Consider the following 26,568-nt stretch of genomic DNA (forward strand, 5'->3'; position numbering starts at 1 on the left):
AAAAAAATAATCAGCATTGATGTAGAAAGTTTACAGACTATTTAAAAGTCCCAATGTAATTGAACCAACATTTTTGGGATGTGACTCTTTTCTCTTTGGGAATTTAACATTCAACCCACTGAAATGACTCTTTCCTTGAGAAAGGAAGATGTCTCATTGTAAAATTCCTCTGTAACTACATAATTTTAGGGATTGACAAGAATGTATGAAGTCCATGCATGCAAATTAGTCTGTATCTACACATATCTGTATGTGTCCAGATCCCACACCAGCCATCCATATCAAACTGGAATGGTGCACAATGGCTCAGTGGTTAGCACTGCTGCCTCACAGCGCCAGGGACCTGGGTGCAATTTCAGCCTCAGGCGAATGTGCAGACTCCATACAGCCATTCTCCCACTGTCTGCGTGGGCTTCCTCCCACAGTCCAAAGATGTGCAAGTTAGTTGGATTGGCCATGCTAAATTGCCCATATAGTATTCAAGGAAATGCAGGTTAGGTGGATAAGCCATGAGGAATGCAGGGAAACGGTTGGTCTAGGTGGAATGCTCTTCAAAAGATATGGACCGAATGGCCTGCTTCCACACAATAGGGATTCTGTGGTTTTAAAAAAAAGAGCTTTCAGAGATAACAAAAGGAACCAGAGTTGACTACAGAGTTCCTTAAACCTGACCCTCAGTTCGATCATCAGGAGGCTGGAAGAACAGAGCAAGCCAGGCAGCATCAGGAGGTGGAGAAGTCAACGCTTCAGGTGTAGCCCAGTCCTGAAGAAGGGTTATACCCGAAACGTTAACTTCTCCACCTCCTGATGCTGCCTGCCTTGCTCTGTTCTTCCAGTCTCCTAATTGTCTATTTTGGATTGCAGCATCTGTAGTTTTTTTTGTCTCTAACCTCAATTAGATCATGGCTAGCCTGCACCACAACTCCATTTACCTAATAAAACAATTGTCAATCTCAAGACATTAAGCTGACAGTTGACCCAGAGAGAAATGCAGAATTCCATTAAGCTTTGTGAAAAGGTGTGTCCTGCTTTCACTCACGAATGGCTTACCTCCATAGGTTAAGACTGTGTCACTGGGTTCTAGGCACCCTCACCAAAGGAAAATGCACTTCTGTATCAATGCTGTCGAATCCTTTTACAATTTCAAAGTCTACAATCAACTCACCTTCAACCCTTAGAGCTAAGGGGAATACAAGCTAAGCTGACTGGTTTGCTTAACCCTGAAAGCAATGTTTACTAGTCTGGCAAAATTTCACTTTTTACTGCTTTCAAATCCAATTTCAAAATCAATTCCTGAAGTGCAGTGTCCAAAGCAGTGCTCCATATGTATCATTTGACTCCATTCTTACTTTAAAAATATTTCAAACGTTTCTGAGGCAAATTATGGATCATTATCTGACAACCATACTTGCAGAATCATAGAATCCCCACAGTGTAGAAACAGGCCATTTGGCCCATACTGACACTCCAATGGGCATCCCACCCAGATCCACACCCCCTACCCCAGATCTGCATTTCGCATAGCTAAACCTCGTAGCCTGCACATCTCCGGGCACTGACACTACAGACAATTTAGTATGGCCAATCCACATAACCTGCACATCCTTGGATTGCGGGAGGAAACTGGAGCTTCCGGACGAAACCCACGCAGACGTGGGGAGAATGTGCAAACTCCACACAGACAGTTGCCCAAGGGTGGGATCAAACCCAGGTCCCTGGCGCTGTGAGGTAGCAGTGCTAACCACTAGCCACCGTGCCACCATTAAATTAAAATAAAACTTCTCAAAACCGCAACAGTTTTGGCTGTTGTGCTACTGGACATGAACATTTATCCAAATCATCAAAACAAGGGGTGGAAACTTCCCAGTCCCTGAGTGATATGGACATTGACAAGAATGGTGGGAAAATCACATATGATGGCCTGCAAGGAGTTTGTTGACATTGAGAGCGAACTGTTCCACTTCCCAATGTTCCTCACATCTTCCTCATCCCCTTAATTTCTTTAACGTTTTTTTAAAAAATTCAATCACAAATTCATCACCGTCCCTGTTGGCAGATTAACACATGCTGAGCTACAGACAACCAATATTGAACAAACTTTATTTACACCTCCCCAATAGAGAAGGAAAATTAATAAAATGCTCAGATCTTGCAAGGTTCTCCATAAATCCAGTTCTGTAGTCTTGAAATGTGGAAGTATACATCCTGCAGAGTCTACCAGCAAGATAGAAGTAAGATGTTTGTCCCAGTGTCAAGTCTGCTTGGTTGTCGGGTAAGTAGGAGTTCACAGCCATTGAATGCAAAATTGGGAGAGAGGGTTGGAAAGAACAGGGTAGGGAAAGATTGTGGAGACACAGCTGGTAGGGAAAGAGAAGTCAGCAGGAGGCAAGACTACGTCCCATTCATGGGAGTGAGTCACAGATAACGTTGGTGCGCAGGTAGGAAGCACTCCCACACTTTGTGGTTGAAAAACTCATGCTGTTCTTTAGTTCCTGGTGTTCACAAACCTCAGTAAACTTGGACAGCAGATGATAAAATTTATAATGGAAATCAAATCAGAGTCACAAATGCTCATCAACATATTTAAATAATTAGAACACCTCCCTGGAAAACCTTGGGGGCTTTAGTAAGGAGTTTGGGTATAAGACTGACATTTTACTGTCCCACCATATTCAAATCTAAGCTGTTAAAACTCATTCTTCTCTTCCTATGCTTGCCTTCTTCCACTGCCATTAATCATGCGATCAATGAAGTCGCAATGGTGCAAAGTTAGAAGTAAAATGTTGGCCAAATCATACATGCTAGGTTCTCTTCAGACATGTATCTGTATTCATGATTTGAGACTGGGTTTAACAGTTTGTGGCACCGCTGTAGGAACAGACAGGAAATGGGTTTCAGATTATGACTGCAGTCAAGACACTTACAGTATAATAACAGAATCATGTTCCATTTATGGGTAAAACAAATGCAAACTTACACTTTGTAAAACTAACATTGCTAAATAGGTATCTTCCCTCTCAGCAGTAAGGCCATATAAATTTCTGGTAGGTTGCTAAATTTCTGACAGGCTTATAAAGTAGCAGATTACTTCCTGAAGCAATGTTCAAACAAGCATCAAACAAAAACAGAAGTTGTTGGAAAATCTCGTCAGGTCTGGCAGTATCTATGTCGAGAAAACAGAGTTAATGTTTCAAGTTCAGAGACCCTTCTTCTAAATAAACATGCTTTCATGGAATTGCTGGAATTCACTACCTGAAGGGTTGGCAAAAATAGATTCAATGGTAATTTTCAGAAGGGAAGTGCATATGATACATAGAACAGAACAAGGCCACTTGCTATTACTGGGCCATGGTAGTGTTTATGCTCCACTCAAACCTCTTCCCACTATTCCTTATCCTATTAGGTTGTAAGTTTGTTTGCTGAGCTGGTAGATTTGATCTCAGATGTTTCCCCCTCAGACACGGCCTCACTTCCCGGTACACCAACATGCAGACTAGCACATGAACTGCAATGCAAACTGAAACACCTAGTAGAAGACTCAAGCCACTCCACCCACTCCACCCAGGAATTCCTTAACATCAAAGACACCAAGGTAGAGGACAACAAGGTCATGGTTTCCTTGAACGTGACAGCCCTGTTCACATCAATAAACATCACCTTGGCCAAAGAAACACTAACCTCACTGCTAGACGAATCAAGAATACAAACACCCGAACAGCACCAACTCCATTAACCAGGACAGCATCCTCAAATTAGTAGACCTGTGCCTCACAACACACTTCATCTTCAATGACAAGATCTACAAACAAATTAATGGGATGCCTATGGGATCACTAATATTGCTCTTAGCAGATGCAGTTATGCAGAGGTTAGAATGAACAGCTCTTCCCACAATCCAGCCCAAGCTTTGGGTCCACTAAGTGGATGACACCTTTGTCATCACAAAACGCAACAAATTAGAAGAAACACATAAACAATATCTTTACCGGTATAAAGTTCACCAAAGAGGAAGAGAACAACAACAAACTCCCCTTCCTAGACATCACGGTAGAATGCAAAGCCAATGGGGAGCTACAGACCAACATTTACAGGAAAGCCATACACACTGACCAGATACTCAACTACAGGAGCAATCATCTCAACACCCACAAATGGAGCTGCATCAGGACATTATTTAAACAAGCCACAACACACTGCAGCATTAAGGAACTAAGAGAAGCCGAGGAAAAACACCTATACAAAGTATTCAGGAACAATAGGTATTCAATAAGTGTAGTCTGCAGATCACTACGCAACAGACCAAAACAAGACACAATGCACCCAGGGATTCTAGCCACACTACCATACATTAAAAACATCTCAGAGATGAAAACCAGATTACTCTGGCCTCTCGGCATCATGGTAGCCATTCACACAGAGGAAGAGGGACATCAGTTCGAACAGGACAATACATCTATCCAGGGACAGGCTAAACAAAGAAATACACAGGACTTCCTAGAGGTCTGGCATTTAAATTGGAACTCCATTAACAAACATATCAATTTGGACCCCATTTACCAATCTCTCAGAAAAAGAACCGGAAGTGGTATCACCCACCATAATGGAACAAGATACATAACTAACAAGCTGGACAGAACACTAGCGCTTCATTGGAGGCTTACTGATAATGTTTCCTAGCATGGTGACAAAACATCTGAGAACTTACAGAACCTAAGAAACCTTACAACCTGAGCTACAAATCTTCTCCAAAGGCGCATTCCTCATCTAAATCTAACATTGTCACCAGGCTTCCCCTTAAATGTATCTATAATGTAAATCATTTGTCAGGATATACACCTTCACATGCACATCACTCATTGGGCAAAGATGATTCTTCTAAGAATTCCTTATTGGATTTCTTGGTGACTTGAAATTGCAATGAATTCAGGGCTGCAGGGTAAAACTGTCAATCAATGGGACAACTAGCACAGCTACCAAGAGCTGAATGGCCTCCATATATGCTATAAAAGGCTACTTTTGATCAAGGAATCACTTACCTCCAAGGATGTGGCTCAAATGCTTTGCACATTCCTCTGCATCCCAAACATGAAACCCCTTTTCCTGTTTGATAGAGAATGGACATCTGAAAGAGAAAGAAATATAAGAATGAGAAAAAAGGTCAACTCATGCTCAATCTGCCCATAAAATGCATATTATCTGTTCTGCTGTAGACTTCGTACAGCATCTTGAGGAAATCTTCTAGAAAATATCTTCATGATTGCTCCAGAATATTTATCCAGTGTTATAGATATTCCTGCAGTTTAGCTGTGCAAAAGTAAGCTTATTTTAATAATATAGTGATGCAGAGGAAGCCAAGACTGTGTCAGGTCATTGAAAGATCAGTCCAATTAGTTCATTGCCCTTTCTCCATAATATTCAATCATTGGTGATGAAGCAGTAGAGTATAGCACGCCACCAGTGATGCTAGGATCAGATCATATGAACCTTGTTTATTACTGTCTATAAATACCAAGTATCTATCAAAATTCAACAGTGTTCCCAACGTTGTGATGTGGATTTTGTTTTCAGTCAATATAGCCTCAATTCCTGCCATTAAAGATTGGCTGGTACAATTGGTGAGTTCAACAAGACATTAACAAATGCCTAAACAGAACACATGCAATTTCTAAAATGCCAACAAATCACCAATATTTCAGTTGGGCCACCAACGATTTCTGAGCATTCTGCATTGTATCAACAGTGGATTGTGGCATTTTCATTTATGAGGTCTTAACCCATTGAAAATTCAACAATGACATGTTTTTCCACATGATCCCATCAAGTCAGTCCACCAACACCCCCAACTGAATTATTCACATATGTTTGAAAAGGATCTGCACTTACACTTTTCTGCTGTTTGTCCTATACTTGGACAAGCTCAGGTTTGGAGAAGTCCACATTGGATGATAAGTGGAGAACTACATTCACAATCAAACTGGGACATTTTAGACCCATTATTGAGATGTACAGCATGGAAACTGATCCTTCGGTCCAACTCGTCCAATCTGACCAGATATTCATGAATCGTCAAAGATGGCTCAAATACCTTTGACTTCAGGCAAACTGGCAAGTGTGAATTTTCCATACCTGGTCATATGTATCCTGATGTCTAGCACTGTTACAATTGGTGACATTACCACGTATGCATTCAGTAAAAGGATGCAATGAAGGGGATTGGAAAAGTCCTCAATATCAGTACAAATCCCTGTTTTTCATCGCTCCCTAATTATCCAGGAAACAACTGAGCAATACAGTTCCAGGTTTGATCTTAATTTGTACCAAGCTAAATAACATTAGACATGATCATAGGAGGGGATCTCTAATCTAATTATGGAAACAAAATTGATAAGACTCCTATGGCTGGTGGATGTCAGTAACTCATGTTGGCAGGGATAAGTCTGGTGATGATACCATTGCCTGTAATTCAAATGTTTCCAGGGTTAGACAGACATAATATTCACCAAAAAAGCTAACCCAAATAAGAACAACTTGGATTAAATTACCAGAGGGTGAGAGGCTCCACGTGGAACTGTCCCCCAGTAATATGCCAAAACCTCATGGAAGGCATTGAGAAAAAGAATGCCCACGTGTTGTAAGCGTACCTTAAATTTGGATGAAACTTCCTCCTACTTTGCCTCACCAATTTTACTTTAACATAATATTCTCGGAAGCCCATCCATTGTTACCAACACAGCAGCAACTTGCAGGCAGCTTTGAACTTTGTCCTCTCAATGAGATTGAAATACCCAAGATTTTTCACTCTAGGACCATTAAAATTAACAGAGACAGGTATTTTGTAGCCCACTAAATTGGGACTAGATTCAAACTCAGAACTCAGCAGTCAACCTCTTAATCCAGAGTCACTCAGTCAAATTTATCTTTGGAATTAACTTGCATTCATTGTTTCACCTTATAGTGAGGGGATGGAACATGACTCTTACTGGGCAAATTAAAGCTGGAACATTCAGCTATATGCCCACCAAAGTTCTGCCATAATTGCTTCAGGATTACAGGTAGAACAGCCTATAGGCCACCATGTGGTTGTCTTTTCTGGGTCTCCTTGGATCGGCATGAACAAGATGGTCTGTATAATATCTAAGGTTCTATATGGTCAGTGTCATGCATGCAGGCATGACAAACCATGACTCTAGATGAACATTTCCATATATGATATCATAACGCAATCATATAAAACCCAAACTATCAACAGACATTGCCAGAACATCTGAAAGCATATCTGATACCAGCCAGTACCAAATCAGTCCCTTAACCTGATAAATAGTAGTTGAGGGAGTAGTTTATCTAATTGGTGGGGTTTGGGTGGCATGATTGCTTAGTGGTTAGCAATGCTGCCTCATAGTGCCAGGGACCTGCGTTTGATTCCCACCTTGGGTGACTGACTGTGTGGAGCTTGCACATTCTGTGTCTGTGTGGGTTTCCTCCCACAGTCCAAAGATGGGTAGTTGGGTGTTTTGGCCATGCTAAATTGTCCGTAGTGTCCAGGGATTTGCAGGCTTGGTGGATCAGCTATGGTAAAAGTAGGGTGATGGTTTTAAGAGTAGAGGGCTGTGTATAGGTGGGATGCTCTTCAGACATTTGGTGTAGTCTTGATGGGCCGAATGGCTTCTTTCTGCACTATAGAAATTTTTCTTCTTCTACTGCACCATTTACTTTGGCTTTCAATATATTACACAGTATTGGAAGTCTCCAAAACCTCACAATACTGTCATCATAACATAAGGTGTAACAAACTCTGGTAATCAATCACAGGACATATTTAAAACAGAACCTTAGTCTTGTCTAGCAATCAGGAGAGTAAAGCATGCTGCAATTTCCTTCAACATTCCCTCACTCTGAGAAGTCTCCTAAAAAGCAATATTGTTGTTCTACTCAGATGTCAGGATCAGTTTCCAAACAAAACCCAAAAGAGGGAATGGAAACCAGAATTCCAGATCATAAGTCTGCACCATGTAAATGAAATCTCCGGATCCACTGACATTTTACAACTTCATTTGGCAGAAAGGAACAATGTCTGGAAATGCTCCCATCATTCAGAGCCTACGATAAGAAAGGCACTGAAAAACTGGGCTAACTTGATCAGCCACTCAGTCAGTCAACCATTCGACTTTTAATCTAAGGGTCCAAGTCAAGTCCCTGCCTGGGCATGGTTTTGCATTCAAGTCGTTTAATCCAGTTAAAAATTGACAATCTGATGCAAAGTCATGCTCCCATTCTCTGACTCTCTGAAGAAACGTTAAGCAGTCATTTGGAGCAAAATTAAAAAGCTGAACAACAAAAATAATAATTTCCAGATTACCACCTGACCATGAGCAAATTAACATAAAGTAAACAGCTTATAGACGTAAATACATAACTCAAGGATTCGTGTGGGAGAAACAGAATCCAATTTGTGACGCACTGACATCAGCATTGGGGAACAAGAGAGCTATTCCACAGGATTTCATTTGAACAATGCTGCGATCTGTGCCCTGGTGAATCGTATAATTAGGATTGTTGATAGGGCTTTCGACTGATTAGTGGGGAGAAGGCTCAATTGAAGCAAAGTCTTTTTTAAAATGAAAGGAGACAAGACAGCAGAGGTGAAGGGACAAACAATAGTCAAAGTATAACAGCTAGGGAACAGGTGCAGCAGAAATTCAAATCAAAGTAAGCAATAATGGTACGATAAAGTCAAAACTTAATGCTCTTTATCCAAACGCATGTCGCATTTGTAACAAGGTGGTGGAGTTGATAGTCCAAATAGAAGTAAATGAATACGACTTGATAACCAGTATGTAGACATGATTACAAGGTGACCAAAATTGGGAAATCAATTTTCCAAGATATTTAATATTCTGAAAGAGTTAGCAAAAAAGGAAAAGAAGGTGGGATAATTTTGTTCGTACAGGTTTGTTCAAATACTCTGTGACTCATGCTAGAAGTGCAATGATGTGGAATCAGTTGAGGTGGAAATAAGGAACAGCAAGGCAAAGAAGTTACAAATGGGAGTTATCTATAGTCTCGCTAAAGACTTGCCACACTGTAGGATAAAAGATAAACTGGAAGATAATGGAAGCATGTAAGAAGAGTACGACAGTTGTCATGAATAGTTTAAATCTGCATAGTGACTCGAAAATCACATAGAGAGAGGAACACAAAAGATGAATTTATAACATATATCAAGGATTGTTTCTGAGATTAGTACATATGTAATCTACTCAGGAACAAGCTATGGTAGATTTAATCATGCAATAATGAGGTAGGATTAATAAGGTATCATTGTTTATAATCTTCAAGGAGGTAGGATCACGACATAGTGGAATTTCAGATTCAGTACAAGGGTGAGCATAAATAAGTGCAATTGCAGAGGCGCGAAGATAGATTTATCTAGAGGTGGCTAGGAAAGTAGACTGAGGTAAAATCAGTGGATGAGCATTGGCAGACAGTGATCTTGTTGAATAGGGTGGAGGGAGGGGAGGCTTGATGGGCTGAATGGGCTACTCCTCCTCCAATTTCTGATGTTCTATTTGCCCTTTCTTCAAATTGCTGAAAAGTTTCATCCCTGGAACACTACCACCTTCACAGCTAAAGAATGTTTGACACACTCTCAACATAATCTAATTCCTTCAGACTCTTGAATGAAAACTTCAGAAATATTCAGCAGTTCTGCAGCATCCATGAAGGGGGAAAACAGAATTAACAGGTTCAAGGTTTGCATAAAGAGTTATAACTCGGGTGCCAGCTGTCATAGTTGTGGGTATGTTCACCGAGCTAGGAAGCTGATTTGCAGACATTTTGTCTCCTGTCTAGGTGACATCATCAATGCTTTATGAAGTGCTGCTGTACTGTGTCTGCTGAAATTTTATTTGGTTTACAGTACAACAGTGCTTCCACAGGAGGCTCCAAAGAACTGAAGATGTTACCTAGACAGAGACAAAACATTTGCAAATTAACTTCCCAGCTCAGTGAACATACCCACAACTACAACAAAATTAATAGGTGAAATTTCCATGGTGATGTATTTGGTAGGTTGGGGAGAGGGGTGACTTTTAATTTCACAATTCTGTCTCTGCCCAAATAGGTCCAAGGCAGTTCTTGTGCACTTCTTGCTTCAATGCTAACTCATACCCTAAAGCGGGCAATTAATGCCCAATTGATGGTCTCCTCTCATCATTCTAGCATTCAGCCAGCAGCAAACTGACGACTCACCACATGGGAAGCTTGTTAATCATAAATGTCTTGGGTTTGCTTGTGGGCATTCTCATTGGTAGGCTGTCCTATTGACAGTCAGTCCCAGATTTGGAGATCTGCCATCTGGAAGGGTGGCACCTGGAAAGGCTGGGTACACTGGACGCCAACCCCCTGCATTGCTGCTGAAATCCCTCCCATGACCCTGATCCCGCTCTCACCTGTGGCCCATGTGCCTGCTGATCTTACTTCAATGGGTGCATTGCCAAGTGTAGATCTTGCCTACAATGAACAACTTCCAACATCTGATTGGACAGCAGTTCCCAGGTGGCTTCATTCCAGCAAATGCCTGGCATTAGCTTTTAATTGGCCCTTAAAACTGCACACTTTCCGCAAAGGAGATGATGCAGGGCTCTTGTCAGCTCTCCAGCTGGTGGACTAGACCCCTGTCAGCAAGGTTAAATTCCATCCAATGTTTCAGGCTAGAAACCTTTCACCAAAACATGCATTTATGTAGAACCTTTAATGTGGTACAACACAAGGTGTTTTACAGAGTTTTCATTCAAGGACAAATGACCAAAAGCCACAGTCATTTGAAGCCACAGTTGCTAATGATGTAGCGTATGCAATTGGGGATTTCACAAGAAGCTAGGAGTGGAGGAACAGACATCTTGGAAGGTTGTAGGGCAGACAAAGTAAAGTGAGGAATTTCAATACAAGGACCTGGACTGTAAAAATTAGGCATTGTCAGGATGGCAATTGATTTCGATCAGGAAGCACAAGGCTAATAGTATGGCCAGAATTTGTTGCAAACTGGCATATGGGCAGAAGAATTTTGAATGAGCTCAAATTTACAGTCACAAGATAGGAACAATGTATATCCTCCACACAGCTTTACCAGGGTGTGGAGTGGGAAGCAGCAAGACCGTCAGCATCTGCAGAAAGGGACAGATGAGTTACTGTTTCGGTTTCATGCTCTCCTTCAAAATAAAAAGCTGGTGGACCCCTGAGTGTAAAAATCAGAGACAGGAGGGGGCATATTAGACATGACCATAAGAGACCATGTGTCTCTTCAGTTGTTAACGTTAGTTTCACTCTCTCTGGGTTATTATTACTTTCTGCTTCCTTATTTTTCAGTTCTGAAAGGTCCACACCTGAAGCATGAACTTGTCTGATCTCGCCATAGGAGCTGATTGACGAGTTCCAGCATTTTCCATTGGTTTCAAATTTCCAGCAATGCGTCTTTTTAAGCCTCTATTAAATCTTTTACTGTGCTTGCCAATAGATAAATGTTATAAAGTATTAAAAATATTTAAGATATTCGATACTTAAGAAGCTTATTCCCAGACACAAAACAACTTTCTTCTCATTCAGTTCTCAGTTGTTTGTGGATGCAGGGATGTCAGAGGACTCTAGTATAATAGCATCTTCAGTAAGATGCCAAAATTATGATTTCTAACTTGGATTGTGTGCACAGCTGTATAATGACTGCAAGAGTAACTTAACACTAATGACTGCAAGTTCCAATAGTAAGTTACTCAAGCCAAAACCAACTTCATAATTTAATTAATAGAAATATTTGGGTCTTTTCTAGTACAAATTCAAACACCTTATACTGGCAGCATTCTCTTATGGTGCTAGCTTGCTATTTGATAAATCACACAGCTGTTGTATTATTAGAACCATTAGTTTTGGTTTAGTTGAAACCACATTGAAAAGGGAAATTGGATCAACATTTCTCTTCTATATGATCTCATAAACTTTGATTAAATTAAACTAAAATCTTTCCTTACCTGAATCATAGTTCAATACCCTCATCTCTTCTACATAACTGAAATGCCTGGCACCAGGGATTTGTTTTCTGCTTCAATACAATCTTGAGGGTAATAACATTACCCCTACGATTAAGTGATTAAACTGCACAATGTATTCCAGGTGGACTCTGACCAATCCCTAACAGGAACAATACAATCCCTTTTGATTTAGCTCGACTCTGCGACAGTGTAACCAGTACTTTAATGACCCTTTGCAATATAAATTTTAGCATAGCGTTGAGTTATTATTTCAGTTTTATCCTGTATAACTCTGGATCTCTTTCCAAATAGCTTATTATAATGACTTTCCTTCCTTGATCCCTTAATTATTACTTTTCCACTGATCCACATGAATTAATTTTGCATTACAAGCTACAACTGTGTTCCTATGTTTGTTCAAGCTAGTCGCTATTTATTAAAAAAATCAAAAGTCAAAGACTGACCACCAGCAAGAATGGGATGCATGGCAAATAGTGAAATAGTTTGATATAAATTGGCAAAGTCACTCAGAGACCAGGAGGGCAGCTAGTCCAGCATGACGTGTTATTTGATGACTGGATTAATTTGTATTGTTGGAGAGAGTGCTTGATCCATGTTCCAAACTGACATCTCACACCACAAACAGAAAATTAAATACTTTGATACAGTTCTAGCCATTCTGCAAGGAATGCCACGGTCAATGTTTCTCTTTCCCCCTGGAATTCACCTATTTCTTCCAAGAATTTTTCTCATACCAATGATCTCTTCCAATTATCATCAAACTGTATTGATTTTTTGCTGATTATTGAATTCTGCTTTCATCAATATCTTAATAGATTGTGTTCTAAGTCCGATTCCTTTTGCAGTACAATTTTGCATATCGTTGCACCCGTTATAACAGTCAAATTAATGTCTTATTTCTTCTGTTTTTTTGAAAAGCAGAGTTTCTTCACATTCCTGCAAGTCCAACAGTAGCTCATCATGGAAAAGGTGTGATCTGATGAAGGGTCCTGACCCAAAACATTAACATTCCTGTTCCTCCGATGCTGTCTGACCTGCTGTGACTTTCGAGCTCCACATTTTATCGACTTTGACTTCCAGCATCTGCAGTCCTTACTATCTCCAATGGAAAAGTTGTAATCTCCATCTTTGTTCCCCTCTAATCATTAATCAATTCTCATCAATAGCACTTACACCAATACCAATGGGAACTCCAAACTCTTTTCCATTTGTCGTAGTCTGACGAAAATACTCATTTTCGTCTTCAAAAACAAATTAATTTGCTTTAAGGTCTGATTCTATTCAATATTTGAAAAATTGCTCACATTGTGCCTTTTTGCTTGTATCCTGACTGTGTGAGGCAATCTCATAGACAACCCATAAGACCATAAGACATTGGAACATAAGTAGACCATTCAACTCATCAAGTTGGCTCTACCATTAAATTAGATCATACCTGATCTGATAATCCCCAATGCCACTTTCCTGCCTTTTCCCCACAACCCTTGATTATCTTTCTGATTTTAAAAATCGGTTTATCCTTGTCTTGAAAATACTTAATGACCCAGCCTTAATAGGCCTCTGTGGTAAAGAATTCCACAGAATGGCTACACAGAGAAGAAATTCTTCTTCATCTCGGTCTTAATTGTGCAACCCTTTGGTCTGAGATTATGCTTTCTGGTCTGAGACTCTCCGACATGGGTGACTGTCTTTTCCATTTCAAAAAGGTTGTCTATTGTTCTTCTTTATTCCAATGAGCACACGTGTCATCTATGCAACCTCCCCTCATAAGAGCCAGCCTTTAATAATTGGTATCAGCCAACTGACCATTCTCTAGACTGCCTCCAATACCAGTATAGCTTTCATTAGATAAAGAGAATAAAACTGTTCCACAGTACTCCAGCTATGGTCTGACCAGTGCCTTATATAGTTTTAACAAAACCTCTCTACTTTTATACTCTACTCTCTTGGAAATAACAGTCAAAATTCCATCTCTTGCCCACTGAACCTGGGTGCTAGCTTACTGTGATTGTTGGACAAGGACTCCCAAACCCCTCTTTTTCATACCTTCCTGCAGTCTCTTCCATTTAAATAATATTTACCTCCTCTATTCTTCTTGCCAAAGTGCATAACCTCATATTTCCCCATATTGTACACTTGATTCATCCCAAATTTCTAATCATTCCTATAGTGGCCTCTTAACTTGCTCCAAATGTGCTATGCTGCAATACTCTTGCTTCATCACATTCAAATCATTACTTCTCTCACAACCTCTTCCTTAATTCATTTGTCCCTGTACCTCAAAGCTGTGGATTTCTTTACTTTTCCCAGTCTAACCTTCCTACTCCAATCCCTTAACCGTGAGATTGACAGCAACCAATGACATATTCTTGGTAACCCTCACTTTTCTTTCCACCTTGAAATATAGACCTTGATTTATGCTTAATCAATTCAAAATAACAATGCCAAGATCCCTCACTTTTCTGAGCATAGGTTTATCCCTGGCCCTCCAAAACTACAAATCTTTGAGAAGGAAAAGCCTGAACGATTCTGAAGATGCCTGCCTGTGGCTGACCCATCAGCAAGATGGATGAACGCTGGTAAATTTCTGAGCATTAGGAAAAAATACTCAAGTTACACAGTAGAAAGATGATCGACTCCACGTCCAGTATAGAGGCACACATCTTCGGTCCTGCTGCATGTCTAAATCACAAACTGCACCAGCAGCTAAACCCTGCAGGGTGACTGCCACACAAAGTGGTGTAAAACTCCAGTTTGGCCCCATCTCTCCTCAACACCTTTTCTTTTCTCCACCTCCAGATTGAAAGTCATAGATATCAATGTAACAAATAGGAAGTTCTACGTCATTAAATGCCCCAATGAGCAGAAAAGGAGAAAAAGTCAGCACACTTATGCCAGTTAGCCAGACTCCTAAGAGATGGCATTCAGAGAGTTATTATTATCTCTGGGTACAAAGTTTACCAGTAATAATTAAACCAAGGCAGTCAAAACCATCAGATAAATGCCATAAATTCAAAGAAAAAGACTGCTGCAGAGAGACAAATCTGTTGTTTTATTCATAGGTTGTTATTAATGCATAACAGGTCAATAGAGTTCCCGTTGAGTTTCTGATTTCAGTGCTTTGTAATGAGTGGACTGATATGAATTCAGCAACATTCACCTAGTGACTAGCATCACTCATTCATCACTACAAAGTGACAAAAGGAGGCTTTGATAATAATAGCTCAAGTTATGCAACCAAATGCTGGTGTAGAACACACATCTCTCCTGGGTCCTAATGCCCTAAATATCAAAGTAATCATGTCAAATCAATGGAGGATCTCCACAACAGGTGCAGAGAGAAGGTTCTAGTGTGGGTCAAACTTCAACTGTGCTTTAGGCCTCAGTTACATCGTCAGCCATGGTCAGGCACTCAAAAGGCATGCAGAATGAATGCAATGTCATTCCAACATTCACCATCAACATGCAATCCTGGCACATCCACTTTCACTGCTGTGTACATTGACAACCAGGAGCCTGCTCACTAGCAGGAGGTCCAGAATGGATGCTTCATGCTAAGGGCTCTTCAGCAACTGAAACATCGCTGCCATGTCTGTGTTGGCATTTCCATTACTCCCTATCTCTCAGACTTCAGTACAGAGGGAAATGAAAACCTGTCATCATTCTTTAAATTCCATGCTCCAATCTGTTATAACTCAACTGTCATAACCAATTTTATTGATATTAGTATGGTCAGTGTTTCTCTATACTATCCTGTCTGGACTTCAAAGCTCCAAAACCACCTCTTTATGTGATTTCCCTCTTCTCCCTCAATGTTGAAATCTAGATTTATTATGTATCCTTTTCTCTAACTTATTTTTGACCAGGATCTTGATAGCTCTCACAATCTTTAGACTTTGAACTCAAGCTGATCCTTAGTCACCCATTCACCACTCTATTTTCACTTTTCAGAGCCGTGATACTGTCCTGACATCTGCAAACTTACTGATCAAACTCTTACATTCTTGTGTAGTCATGTACAATTCAAACAGCAGAGGATCCAGCACCAACCTCTGCAGTGCACAAGTGGACAGAGAGTTCCAGACACAAAATCAACCATCATTCAATGCCTCCCAGACTAAGCCAAATTTGGATCCAATCTGCCAAATTGTCCGTGGATCCCCCGGGCTATTACCTTCCTAACTACTCTCCTATGCAAGACCGCATTAAAAGTTTTACTGAACCCCAGGTAGATTACATCCACTGCAGTATCCTCATCCACATGTCCGGTCACCTCCTTGAAAAATTCAATCAAACTTTTCAGACATCATCTTCCCTTGACAGTCTAAGTCACTGCAAGTGCATATCCAAATGCTTGGCAAATTTTAAAATTAACATTAGAGGTTTACAAAAATATCCCATTTAACATGTTTAGATATCTGTTCATTTTTCCATTGTCTTTTTCCTTTCCCAAACTAATCTTTCTTTCTTTCTCAGTTTCTCATCCCATTCCTTAATTATCTTGAATTCATGCAACTCATTCCTTCCTTTATAAAGTTCACAGCCTGGTTGAGAAGGTACACAGTTGACTGCCCCATTCTCCCGACGGACCAGTTTCTCTCCCTGAGGTGTAATATTCCAGTAAATAGCCATACAATACTTTATAAAGTTAAAATGTTCAAAGGCAAATCTAAGTAACAGCAGATGCTGCGAAATGCATTGTCACTGCAAAATCAGCCTACAACTTACTAAAAACAAATCAATCACATGTGACTGCTGCAGGCATTGCGATAGAGTAATAACTAGAGCACTTCCACTTAGTAGGTCCCTGCTGGCTGTACATTTACTTTCCCACACACCATGTTTCAGCTTCAGATATTTGAGCAGGAGTCTCTTATAGCTTGAAAATAGTAAATGGGAATTGAACCATCCTGCCAACAGGCAGGTATTTCGGCCCAAACTCCAGGCACTTTAGAAGCAAGTCATCTTCGACCCTGAGGAAGTGACAATGAGGAACTTGCTCGCAATGTTGCAGTTTCTTCAAAGCATTCACATAAGATCCAAAGTACAAATGTCAGTCTGCAAATTTGGTCATGAACTCAGAATAATTTTAATGCATGCAAAATCCCTGTACCTGGAGTACAATCTTGTTTATCAAGTGGGTAAAACTTATGAAAAGGTATTTCTAGAAACAGTTATTCAGTAAGTAACACCTTCTAATTTAGCATAGTATCAATTTTTATGACTTTCCAATACTACAAACTATCTTGAGCTCTTCAGAAAATGCAATGAATTATTTCAAAATGCAACCCATTTCAAAATGGGTCAGTGGACACAGGAGCTGACAAAATCCAGTAAGCAACAATTCAGTTTAACAAACAAAAACAGAAAGGTCACTGGACCTGAAATGCTAACTCCGTCTACTCTGCACAGATGATGCCAGACCTGCTGAGCTTTTCCAACAACTTCTGGGGTTTTTTTCTGATTTACAGCATCCGCAGTTATTTTGTTTTTTTTTTAATTAGCTTAAAATCTGATTAAATCCATATCTTGAGGTGTTTATGACCACATGGTATAGAAGGTGGCAGAACTGGCTGCTCAGTAAGAAATAATGCCTCACAGGCTTAAATCTCCATTTGAACTGGAGGGAGAGACAAGGTCTCGATTTAAATTATCTTCTGGGGCACTGACATACTCCCTCGGCGCTGCAGGATTCTAGATTCAAACAGCCAAGACCTAAACTGAAGAGAAAACCTCTCAGGCGAAAGGAGGTGGCCGTCCATTTAAACAAACCTGTACGATAACTGAAACAAAACACGCACATTTTTCAGCGTGAGAAGAATTGTTTATTTTTAAAGAGGTGCGTGTCCCCGACACAGAACTTTGGGGAATGTTCCTCTTGAGAAACTGCTTGTCTCTCCTGCGTTATACCAAAGTGGGGGGGTGGGAGCCTTGAGGGGTCCTCCCAACTGTCTTACCTCTCCCGGGTCCACCACCCAGAGACAGAGTAAAGCAACATTGCTTTACAGTGCCTGTTTGCCTCTACGTTAAATGATTGCGAGAAAAGCAGTTGCACCCCCTCAGCCAGTGAGGCTGGGATGGTACAAAGAGATGCAGATTTACCACAGCGGTGCAGAGCAAACCTTTTGTTCTGTCCGCTGTTTGGGAAGAATGGGGTACCTTTTGGAAAATGCCAGGGTGGTTCGGCCGTTGTCACCACACCAGCTACAGCCCACTTCAGAAACCTGCCTTCGGCACACAGCAAAACCGCTTTTATTTTTTTTTTGCTTTGGCGCTAGATTTCCTTCCATTCTCTCAACTGGGCGCCACACCTCACGGCAAGGGAAGGGGCTGTTACTCGACTCCAAAGTTTCTCTTGAATGACCGGATTGAGAGTATCGCCCAACAAACAGGAGATAACAGCCTTAAATTCTGCCCATCGCTGGGATATTGAGAGTGTGGGAAAGGGGCTGCACTGGGGAGGCGCCGATAAAGAACAATTAAATGCTCCCGGTCATTAGTATTAAAGGCAGAACCAACTCAGGCGTGAACTGTAACTCTAAACATGAAGAGAGTTGTATCATGTTTTATTTTACCTCTTGCACACTCTTTGCAAAAAATCCCTAATTGATTGGCGGCTGAAGCTCACTGCACAAAATCCATTCAAAGGAATCTGTTGCCCGCAAACGAGTGAATGTTATAGCAAAAAAGAACCCTCACTTGGAAAAGCACAGTTTTTTTTTCTTACGGTGACCTGGGAAAGTCCAGTCTTTGCTCATTCAGACTTACCTTCTGCATCCCCGTGTGGAGATCCATCCCCTTTCGGACAGTGGATCGATCACTTGAGATGTCGGTTTTCTGCAAACCCCCACTTCCTTCTCTCTTGACCGGTTTCTCAAATTTTAAAAAAAAATTAAGTCCTGGGACTTTCAGTTTGTGTGTGTGTTTGCCACTTGCCAGCCGCACACTGCAAGTTGTACCCGGTGATAGTTTTATTTGAGAGGGACGGCAGAGCTTGGGAATATGTAGAGGCGAATCAAGAGTAACTTGGACGTGCTGCCCTGGGATTGAGGGGAAGTGGGTTGGTGGAGGGAGCTGTATTTGTGTTGTTTCCACTCACTCTGGGAACGCCTATTTCCCGCAGATCTGACGTCAGGCGGTCCCGTAGCTCTCCGGATCGATGTTTCTGAGCAAAACTGCTCGAATAATTCCCAAAAAAAAACGCCAAGGAACCGAGCAACTTCCTTTTTTTCCACTCTTAAAATAGCACCGATTCATCCCATTCATTATACAACAATGCAGACGAGATATAAACAAGACGTAGAATGCGTGTTCTTTCTTAGTCAGCGAGGAAGACCCAAAATTATACAATTTCTGAGTTGCATTTAAATTCCAGTAAAATGCTGTAATTAGTCATTCACTTCTCTACAACTGCACTTTAGTCATTAGTGAAGGGTAAAGCAGTACTTTTGTGGTTTAGACTTGTTACAAATTCTTAAGGCAGCTTAAATCAGTAACGACAAGATTATGTTTCACTTTTATTTTAGGAAAGAACAAGGCAGCTTGATGAGCGTGGTTGATATTGTCTACATGTGTTTCAGCAAGACCTTTAACAAGGTTCCACATGGCAGACCCTTCACTCAGTTAAAAGTTCGCAGAGTCTAAGAGAAAGTGGCAGAGTAGGTTTTAATTTTGGTTCCGTGACAGGCAGCAAAAGTCAATGATTGACAGGCTTTTTTTTAACACTGGAAGATTGCTGCTTCCAGTGAAGTTCTGCAAGGTTTGGTTGTGTGTTGCTTGTGGTTTGTGACATAGTGTCATAGAGTCAAACAGCACCGGAACAGACCCTTTGGTCCAATCAGTCCATACCAAACATAATCCCAAACTAGGTTTATTCCTGATGAAGGGCTTTTGCCCGAAACGTTGATTTCGCTGCTCGTTGGATGCAGCCTGAACTGCTGTGCTCTTCCAGCACCACTAATCCAGTATAATCCCAAACTAAACTAGTCCCACCTGCCTGCTACTGGCCCATATCCCTCCAAATCTTTTCTATTAGTGTAACTATCCAAACGCTTTTATGTGCTGTCATTGTACCCACGTCCACCACTTCCTCGGGAAGTTCATTCAATTGGCAAACCACCCTGTGTAAAAAAAACCCTTGTTTCTTTTTAAAATTTCTCTCATCCCACCTTAAAAATGTGCCCCCTCTCATTGAAATCTCTCATTTTAGGGAAATGTCAACTATCATTAACTATCTATATGACCAACACATTTGCAAATAATACCAAAAAAAGTCATATCGGTGAGTGAGATAGATGGCTGTGGAATGGAGGAAGTTATCAATAGGCTGGACATGTGGGAAGAAAAGTGACAAATGTAATTCAACCCAGAGAAGTATGAAGGAAGGGCAAACGGGACAAGAACATCAGTGAGGCCTCTCGTGTGGCATTCTGGTCGCTCTGTTACAGAAAGGATATTGTAAAACTGGAGTGGGTTCAGAAAAAGATTTACCAGGGTGTTGCCTGGAATGGAAGATTTGAGATATAAAAAATAGACTGGAAAGAGTGGAAATACTTTCCATTGGAATGCAGGAGGTTGTTGGGTGACCTTATTAAGGTTTATAAAATCATGAGGGGCATACATAAGGTAAACAACAAGAGGGGTGGCACGGTGGCACAGTGGTTAGCACTGCTGCCTCATAGCGCCAGAGACCCAGGTTCAATTCCTGCCTTAGACAACTGTCTGTGTGGAGTTTGCACATTCTCCCTGTGTCTGCTTGGGTTTCCTCTGGTTTCTTCCCACAGTCCAAAAATGTGCAGGTTAGGTGAATTGGCCATGCTAAATTTCCTGTAGTGTTAGGTGTAGGGAAATGGGTCTGGGTGGGTTGCTCTTCGGAGGGTTGGTGGGGACTTGTTGGGCTGAAGGGCATGTTTCCACACTGTAGCAAATTTAATCTTTCCCCTTGGATGGGGGAGTTCAAATCTAGAGGGCATATAAGATGATTGCAGAAAGATTTACAAAGGACATGAGGGGCAACTTTTTTATACAGAAAGTGGTTCATGTGTGGAATGAACTGCCAGAGAAAATGGTAAATGCAGGTACAGTTACAACATTTAAAAAATATTTGGCCTAAGTTCATGAAAAGTTTTAGGGGTACATGGGCCAAGCAAAGGCAGATGGGCTAGTTTAGTATGGGAAATTGGTTGGTGTGGACTGGTTGGACTGAAAGGCCTGTTTCCATGTTGTAATACTCTAATAAACTGCAGGATTCTGAAATGTGTAGAGAGATAGAGATACCTAGGAAAAGATTCCTATTGAGGTCTAAGAGTACAATAGGAGGTAGGCAAGAAGACAAAGAAGATACAATGAAAACAGGCAGCTTAGACTCTTCTTGGGCTCGAACTGCTTAAATCACTTGTGAGACTACAGCTAGAATATTGTGTACACTTCATTACTAGAAGGATGTGATTACATCATAAAGGCATCTGAGAAATTTGTGATGACGTTGTTATAAATTGGTCTATTAATCTGAGAAAAGAGTGGACAATCAGGATTGCAGCAGAGAAGGCTGGTGAGAGATTTAATTGAGGTGTTTTAAATTATGAAGGTCTGAAATAGAGTGGACAGAAAATCTTTCATTCTTTAGCAGAAACGTCAATAATCATATGAACATATGAAGTAGGAGCAGAATTAGACCATTCAGCCCCTCAAGCCTGTTCCACTATTCAGTAAGATCATAGAGTCATTGTCACAGAGTTACATAGCGTGGGTATAGACCCTTCATCATTGGATGATTTGAATCTCTATTCCTGCCTATCTCTGACAATGTTTCACTCCTTTGCAAGAATCTATCTACTCTTATCTTGAAGAAGTTTATTCATCTCATTTCTATCATCTACTGAGGCAGAGTTCTAAAATCACAAAACCCTCTGAAAGAAAAAAATGTCTTCAGCTCAGTCCTAAAAAGGAAAGCCCTAATTTTAAAACAATGTCCCCTAGATCTGGAGTCAACCACAAGAAGCAATATACTTTTCATATTCATCTTGTCAAGACCCTTTTAGATCTTATCATTTCAATTAAGTCATTACACTCTCTTCCAAACTCCAGTGGAGGTACCAGTGCAGGAAACATCTTCTAAAACACCTCCAATTCATTTACGATCTTTCATGAATAAGGAGGTCAATATTGCACATGGTATTTGAAATGTGATCTCACCAATAACCTGCATAACTGGACTCGAAACATTAACTTTGTCTTTTTACCACAGATGGTTCCAAACCTGTGGAGTTTCTCCAGCAATTTGTGTTTTTGTTTCATATTTCCAGCATTTGCAGGTAGTTATTTTATGAAAGTAAAGATGTTTTACTTCAATTATACAGGGCATTGGTGAGACCACAACTTGAATATTGTGTGCAGTTTTGATTTCCTTATTTATAAAAGGATGTAAATGAGTCAAAAGGTGTTTCAAAGTACATTTCCCAGATTAGTACCTGCATTGAGTGGGTTGCTTTGTGAGAAGAGGTTGGACAGGGTGGCCCTGTTTCCACTGGACTTTAGAACAGTGTGTGATAATCTGATGAAGGGTCACTGGGCTTGAAATGTTAACTCTGTTTTCTATCTACAGATGGCACCAGATCTGCTAAGTTTCTCCAACAATTTCTGTTTGCATTTCATCTTTAATTTTATGTTCAATTTCTCTTACAATAAAGATTAGCATCCCATTAGCTTTCTTGATTATATGTTATACCTGCTTATTAACATTTTGCGACTGATGCATTAGAACATTGAGATCCAGTTGCACCTTAGAGTTCTGCAGGCCTTCTCGGTTTGCTATTCCATTCTTCCTGTCAAAGTGAACAACTTCACATTTTCCCATGGCATGCAACATCTGCCAGATTTTGTATCTTATTCACTCAACGTATCCGCAAATTCCCCTTGGCATCTTCACAGCATAATTTCCTACTATCATTGTGTCATCTGCAAGTCAGAAGCCATAGACTCAGAATAATTTGCGGAAGGATTAGACTAGAGTGGAGGACGAATGTTTACAACCAGAGAATGGTAGAACATCCAGAACTTTTTGTTTGAAAGCATTGTAGAGGCAGACACTCTCATCACATTCAATTATTGGACAGGTACTTGAGGTGTAACTTACAAAATATTGGATCTAGTCTTTGAAGATGAAGTTAGATTAGATAGACTTTATTGGGCCAGAATGAATACAATGGACCAAATGACCTTACTATAAATCTTTCTATATCTTACTTATGATTAGATTACTTACAGTGCGGAAACAGGCCCTTCAGCCCAACAAGTCCACACCGACCCTCCGAAGAGCAACCCACCAGACCCATTCCCCTACATTTACCCCTTCACCTAACACTACGGGCAATTTAGCATGGCCAATTCACCTAACCTGCACATCTTTAGACTGTGGGAGGAAACCGGGGCACCCAGAGGAAACCCATGCAGACACGGGGAGAATGTGCAAACTCCACACAGACAGTTGCCCGAGGTGGGATTTGAACCCGGGTCTCTGGCACTCTGAGGCAGTAGTGCTAACCACTGTGCCACCGTGTTGCCCCACTTAATATACTACATCTACACTGGGAGATCTAGATGTAATTTACACAAAGTAAAATGGTTGTAATAGTTGAAAGCAATGTTTCCTCTAAGATGCACATGTGAGCAGACATTTCAGTGTTCCACACTTAGCAATCAATGTCGACACGCTGACCATGGGATTGACTTGTAGCTCCAGAAATTGCGCTATGTATGAGCCTCCTGCTGGGAAGAAAAAGAAAATGCTGTTTGGAGTTCAGATATCTTAGCTCCAGGACACCTATACAGGTGTTCTTCTGGGGACTTTTCTTGGCCCAACGATCCTTAGCTGCTTCATCAATGACCTTCACTCCATCACAAGATCAGAAGTTTATGACTACATCATGTTCAGCACCACTCGCGACCCCTCAGAGACTGAAGCAATCCATGTTCAAATACAGCACTGGACAATATCCATTTTTGGGCTGACAAGTAGCAAACAACATTCATTCCACACAAGTGCTGGGCAAAGTCCATCTCCAACAAGAGAGAATCCACCTCTCAGCCGATGGTATTCATTGACATTATCATTACTGAATCTCCACCTATTGATGTCTTCAGTTTACTGTTGACCAGAAACTGAAATGGACTAGACTATTGTGTTTACAAGAGCAGATCAGAAGTAGCAAGTAACTCACCTCCTGACTCCCAAAGCCTGATTACAGTCTATAAGGCACAAGTGAGGAGTGTGATGGAATAATCCCCACTTGACTAGATGAGTGCAACTCCAACAACATTTGAGAAGCTTGGCACCATCCAGGCCATTTGTTTGACACCACATCCATAAACATTCAGTCCTTCCATCTTCAATGATCAGTAACAGCCATGCAAAAATTCAACAAACCTCCTTGGACAGCATCTTCCATACCCACTGCCACTGCCGTCTAGAAGGACAAAGGCCGCAGATACAATGGAACACCACCTATAAATATATTGCCATCAGTGTCATTGAGTCAAAATATAGAATACCCTTACGAACAGAATTGTAGTGTGTGTATATACCAAATGACAGTAGTAGTCAAGAAGAAGCATACAAGCAATGATGTCCACATCTCATGAGTGAATAGTAAAATAAAGTGTGGTAGGAAAAGACTGTATGTTTTTCCAAATAGTCCCCTAACCAGTGACTCCATTCCTCTCTTAATCTATTGATTTCACCCTCGGGCAACTACCTCTGTGCAGTTTGCACATTCTACTGATATCTGCGTGGGTTTCATCAGGGTGCTCCGGTTTCCTCCCACAGTCCAAAGATGTGCAGGTTAGGTACATTGGCAATGCTAAATTGTCCATAGTGTCCAGGGATATGCAGGTGAGGTGGGTGTGCCACAGACAATGCACAATTACATGCATATGGTGTCGGGGGGTGATGGTCTTCGGAGGGTCAGTGTGGGTTTGATGGGCTGAAAGGCCTACTTCCATGCTGTAGAGATTCTATGATTCTCTGATGCTGTTGCATGAGACTGACCCAGAGCATTCTCAACCCTTGTAGTGTTTTATTTGACCAAGAGCTGAGCTATTCCGTCCATCTCTCTCATCTCCAGTGCCTGCCTATTCCTGTGGCCATCTGCTGTGGAAACATCCAGGCCATTGAAAATATGAAGTTTAATATAACAAATTCCATAAGGGAATATTTGTCATTGATCAGGTCAACTAAGCTTAAACTTTGGTGTCTTTGGAAATTTATGTGAAAACTGCATTTCCAGAACCAGAATACCAGGCCCAAGGTCACCTTATCAATTGTATTGGCCTTGTTCCACAATCCTAGCTCCTATTTTGCCATTTATTTCACTTCAGCCAGTTAATATTTCACACCATGTTATATTTACATACAAACTAACGATAATTTGTGAGAGAAATCTTATGCAACACTTTGTCAATGGCATTTTGCAAGTCAGGAAATACCATGTTAAATCACAAACACTGATCTGAATCATCACACAATATGTCAATGAACCATGTGACTCTCAGCAAGGATGTTTCAGACTCCATTCTTGATTACCTGTGGGCTTGTTTTATTCCTGTGGGCATCTCTAGTTACTTCTGTATTTATTGTCATTCTTAATTGCACAGAGGGCAGCTAAGAGTCAACCATATTGCTATGGTTTTGGAATCAGAAGCCTGGCTTACCAGGTAACTACATTGGATTCCCTTTCCCAAAGGATATTAATGAATCAGTTGAGTCTAACAGCAGTTAATTGTCACCTTTGTGCCAACTGTAGATTCCCCTTTCTGAAAATAAAACAAATTTCACCAACTGCCCCCAGATATTAGGCTGGTTTTCTGGATTACTAGTCCATTTACATTACCACTACAGATTAGCCCAGGAACAGATTTTATGGCATTTCCAAATAAGAGTCTTATTGGACTGACACAATGCTACCATACCTGCTGAGGTTCTCCAGTAGTTTCTGTTTTTATTATTTCAGATTCCCCTTTATTCAGTGTTGTAATTATTTGTCCATCATAGCTGGAGCAACATTCCAATTTTACGCATGAGTACACATTGCTCCACCTACTGGTGGCATTGGCCACAAATGCAGACCTTGAAGAATCCTTCAGCTTAAACACATCCCATCATTCTCTGTGCCATTCTCCACCCCTACGGTCTCACAAATCTCTCTCACTCTTCTCTCTCGCCAAACCTTTCCATCCATCACTCTCACAATCTTTCATCATCTCACAACTCCTCCCCAGTTCTACCCTACTTTCAAACTTCCGGTCTCACAATTTTCACAAGGATCACAATGGGGAAAAAGGTTTGGGTAGCACTGATCTAGGTTGAACATTTTACACAAGAGGATGGTGAATTTTTAAAATGTACTGTTACAACAATGAAGGCTGACTGCATTAGTCAGAATTCAAGAATAAGTTTGTAAATACCTGGAGAAAACAAATGGCTAGATATATGATGTGTAATGTGGATATAATGTCTTAGACATAAAGTGAC

The 26,568-nt window shown here is 40.8% G+C and overlaps 1 protein-coding gene across 1 annotated transcript in view; it reads right to left on the reverse strand.

Moving 5' to 3' along the window:
• Window positions 1–19,118, reverse strand: part of lmcd1 (LIM and cysteine-rich domains 1) — a 66,947-nt gene extending 47,829 nt beyond the window's left edge. The window contains exons 1-2 of the mRNA XM_072582649.1: window positions 18,810–19,118; window positions 5,037–5,122 (exon numbers count right to left, since the gene is read on the reverse strand). Coding sequence (XP_072438750.1) covers window positions 5,037–5,122; window positions 18,810–18,836 — 113 coding nt within the window. The 5' untranslated portion in view covers window positions 18,837–19,118. The remainder of the gene's footprint in view (window positions 1–5,036; window positions 5,123–18,809) is intronic.
• Window positions 19,119–26,568: the final 7,450 nt, after the last annotated feature.

The sequence above is a fragment of the Chiloscyllium punctatum genome, chromosome 12 (assembly GCF_047496795.1).
Source record: "Chiloscyllium punctatum isolate Juve2018m chromosome 12, sChiPun1.3, whole genome shotgun sequence".
Classification (NCBI taxonomy): Eukaryota; Metazoa; Chordata; class Chondrichthyes; order Orectolobiformes; family Hemiscylliidae; genus Chiloscyllium; species Chiloscyllium punctatum.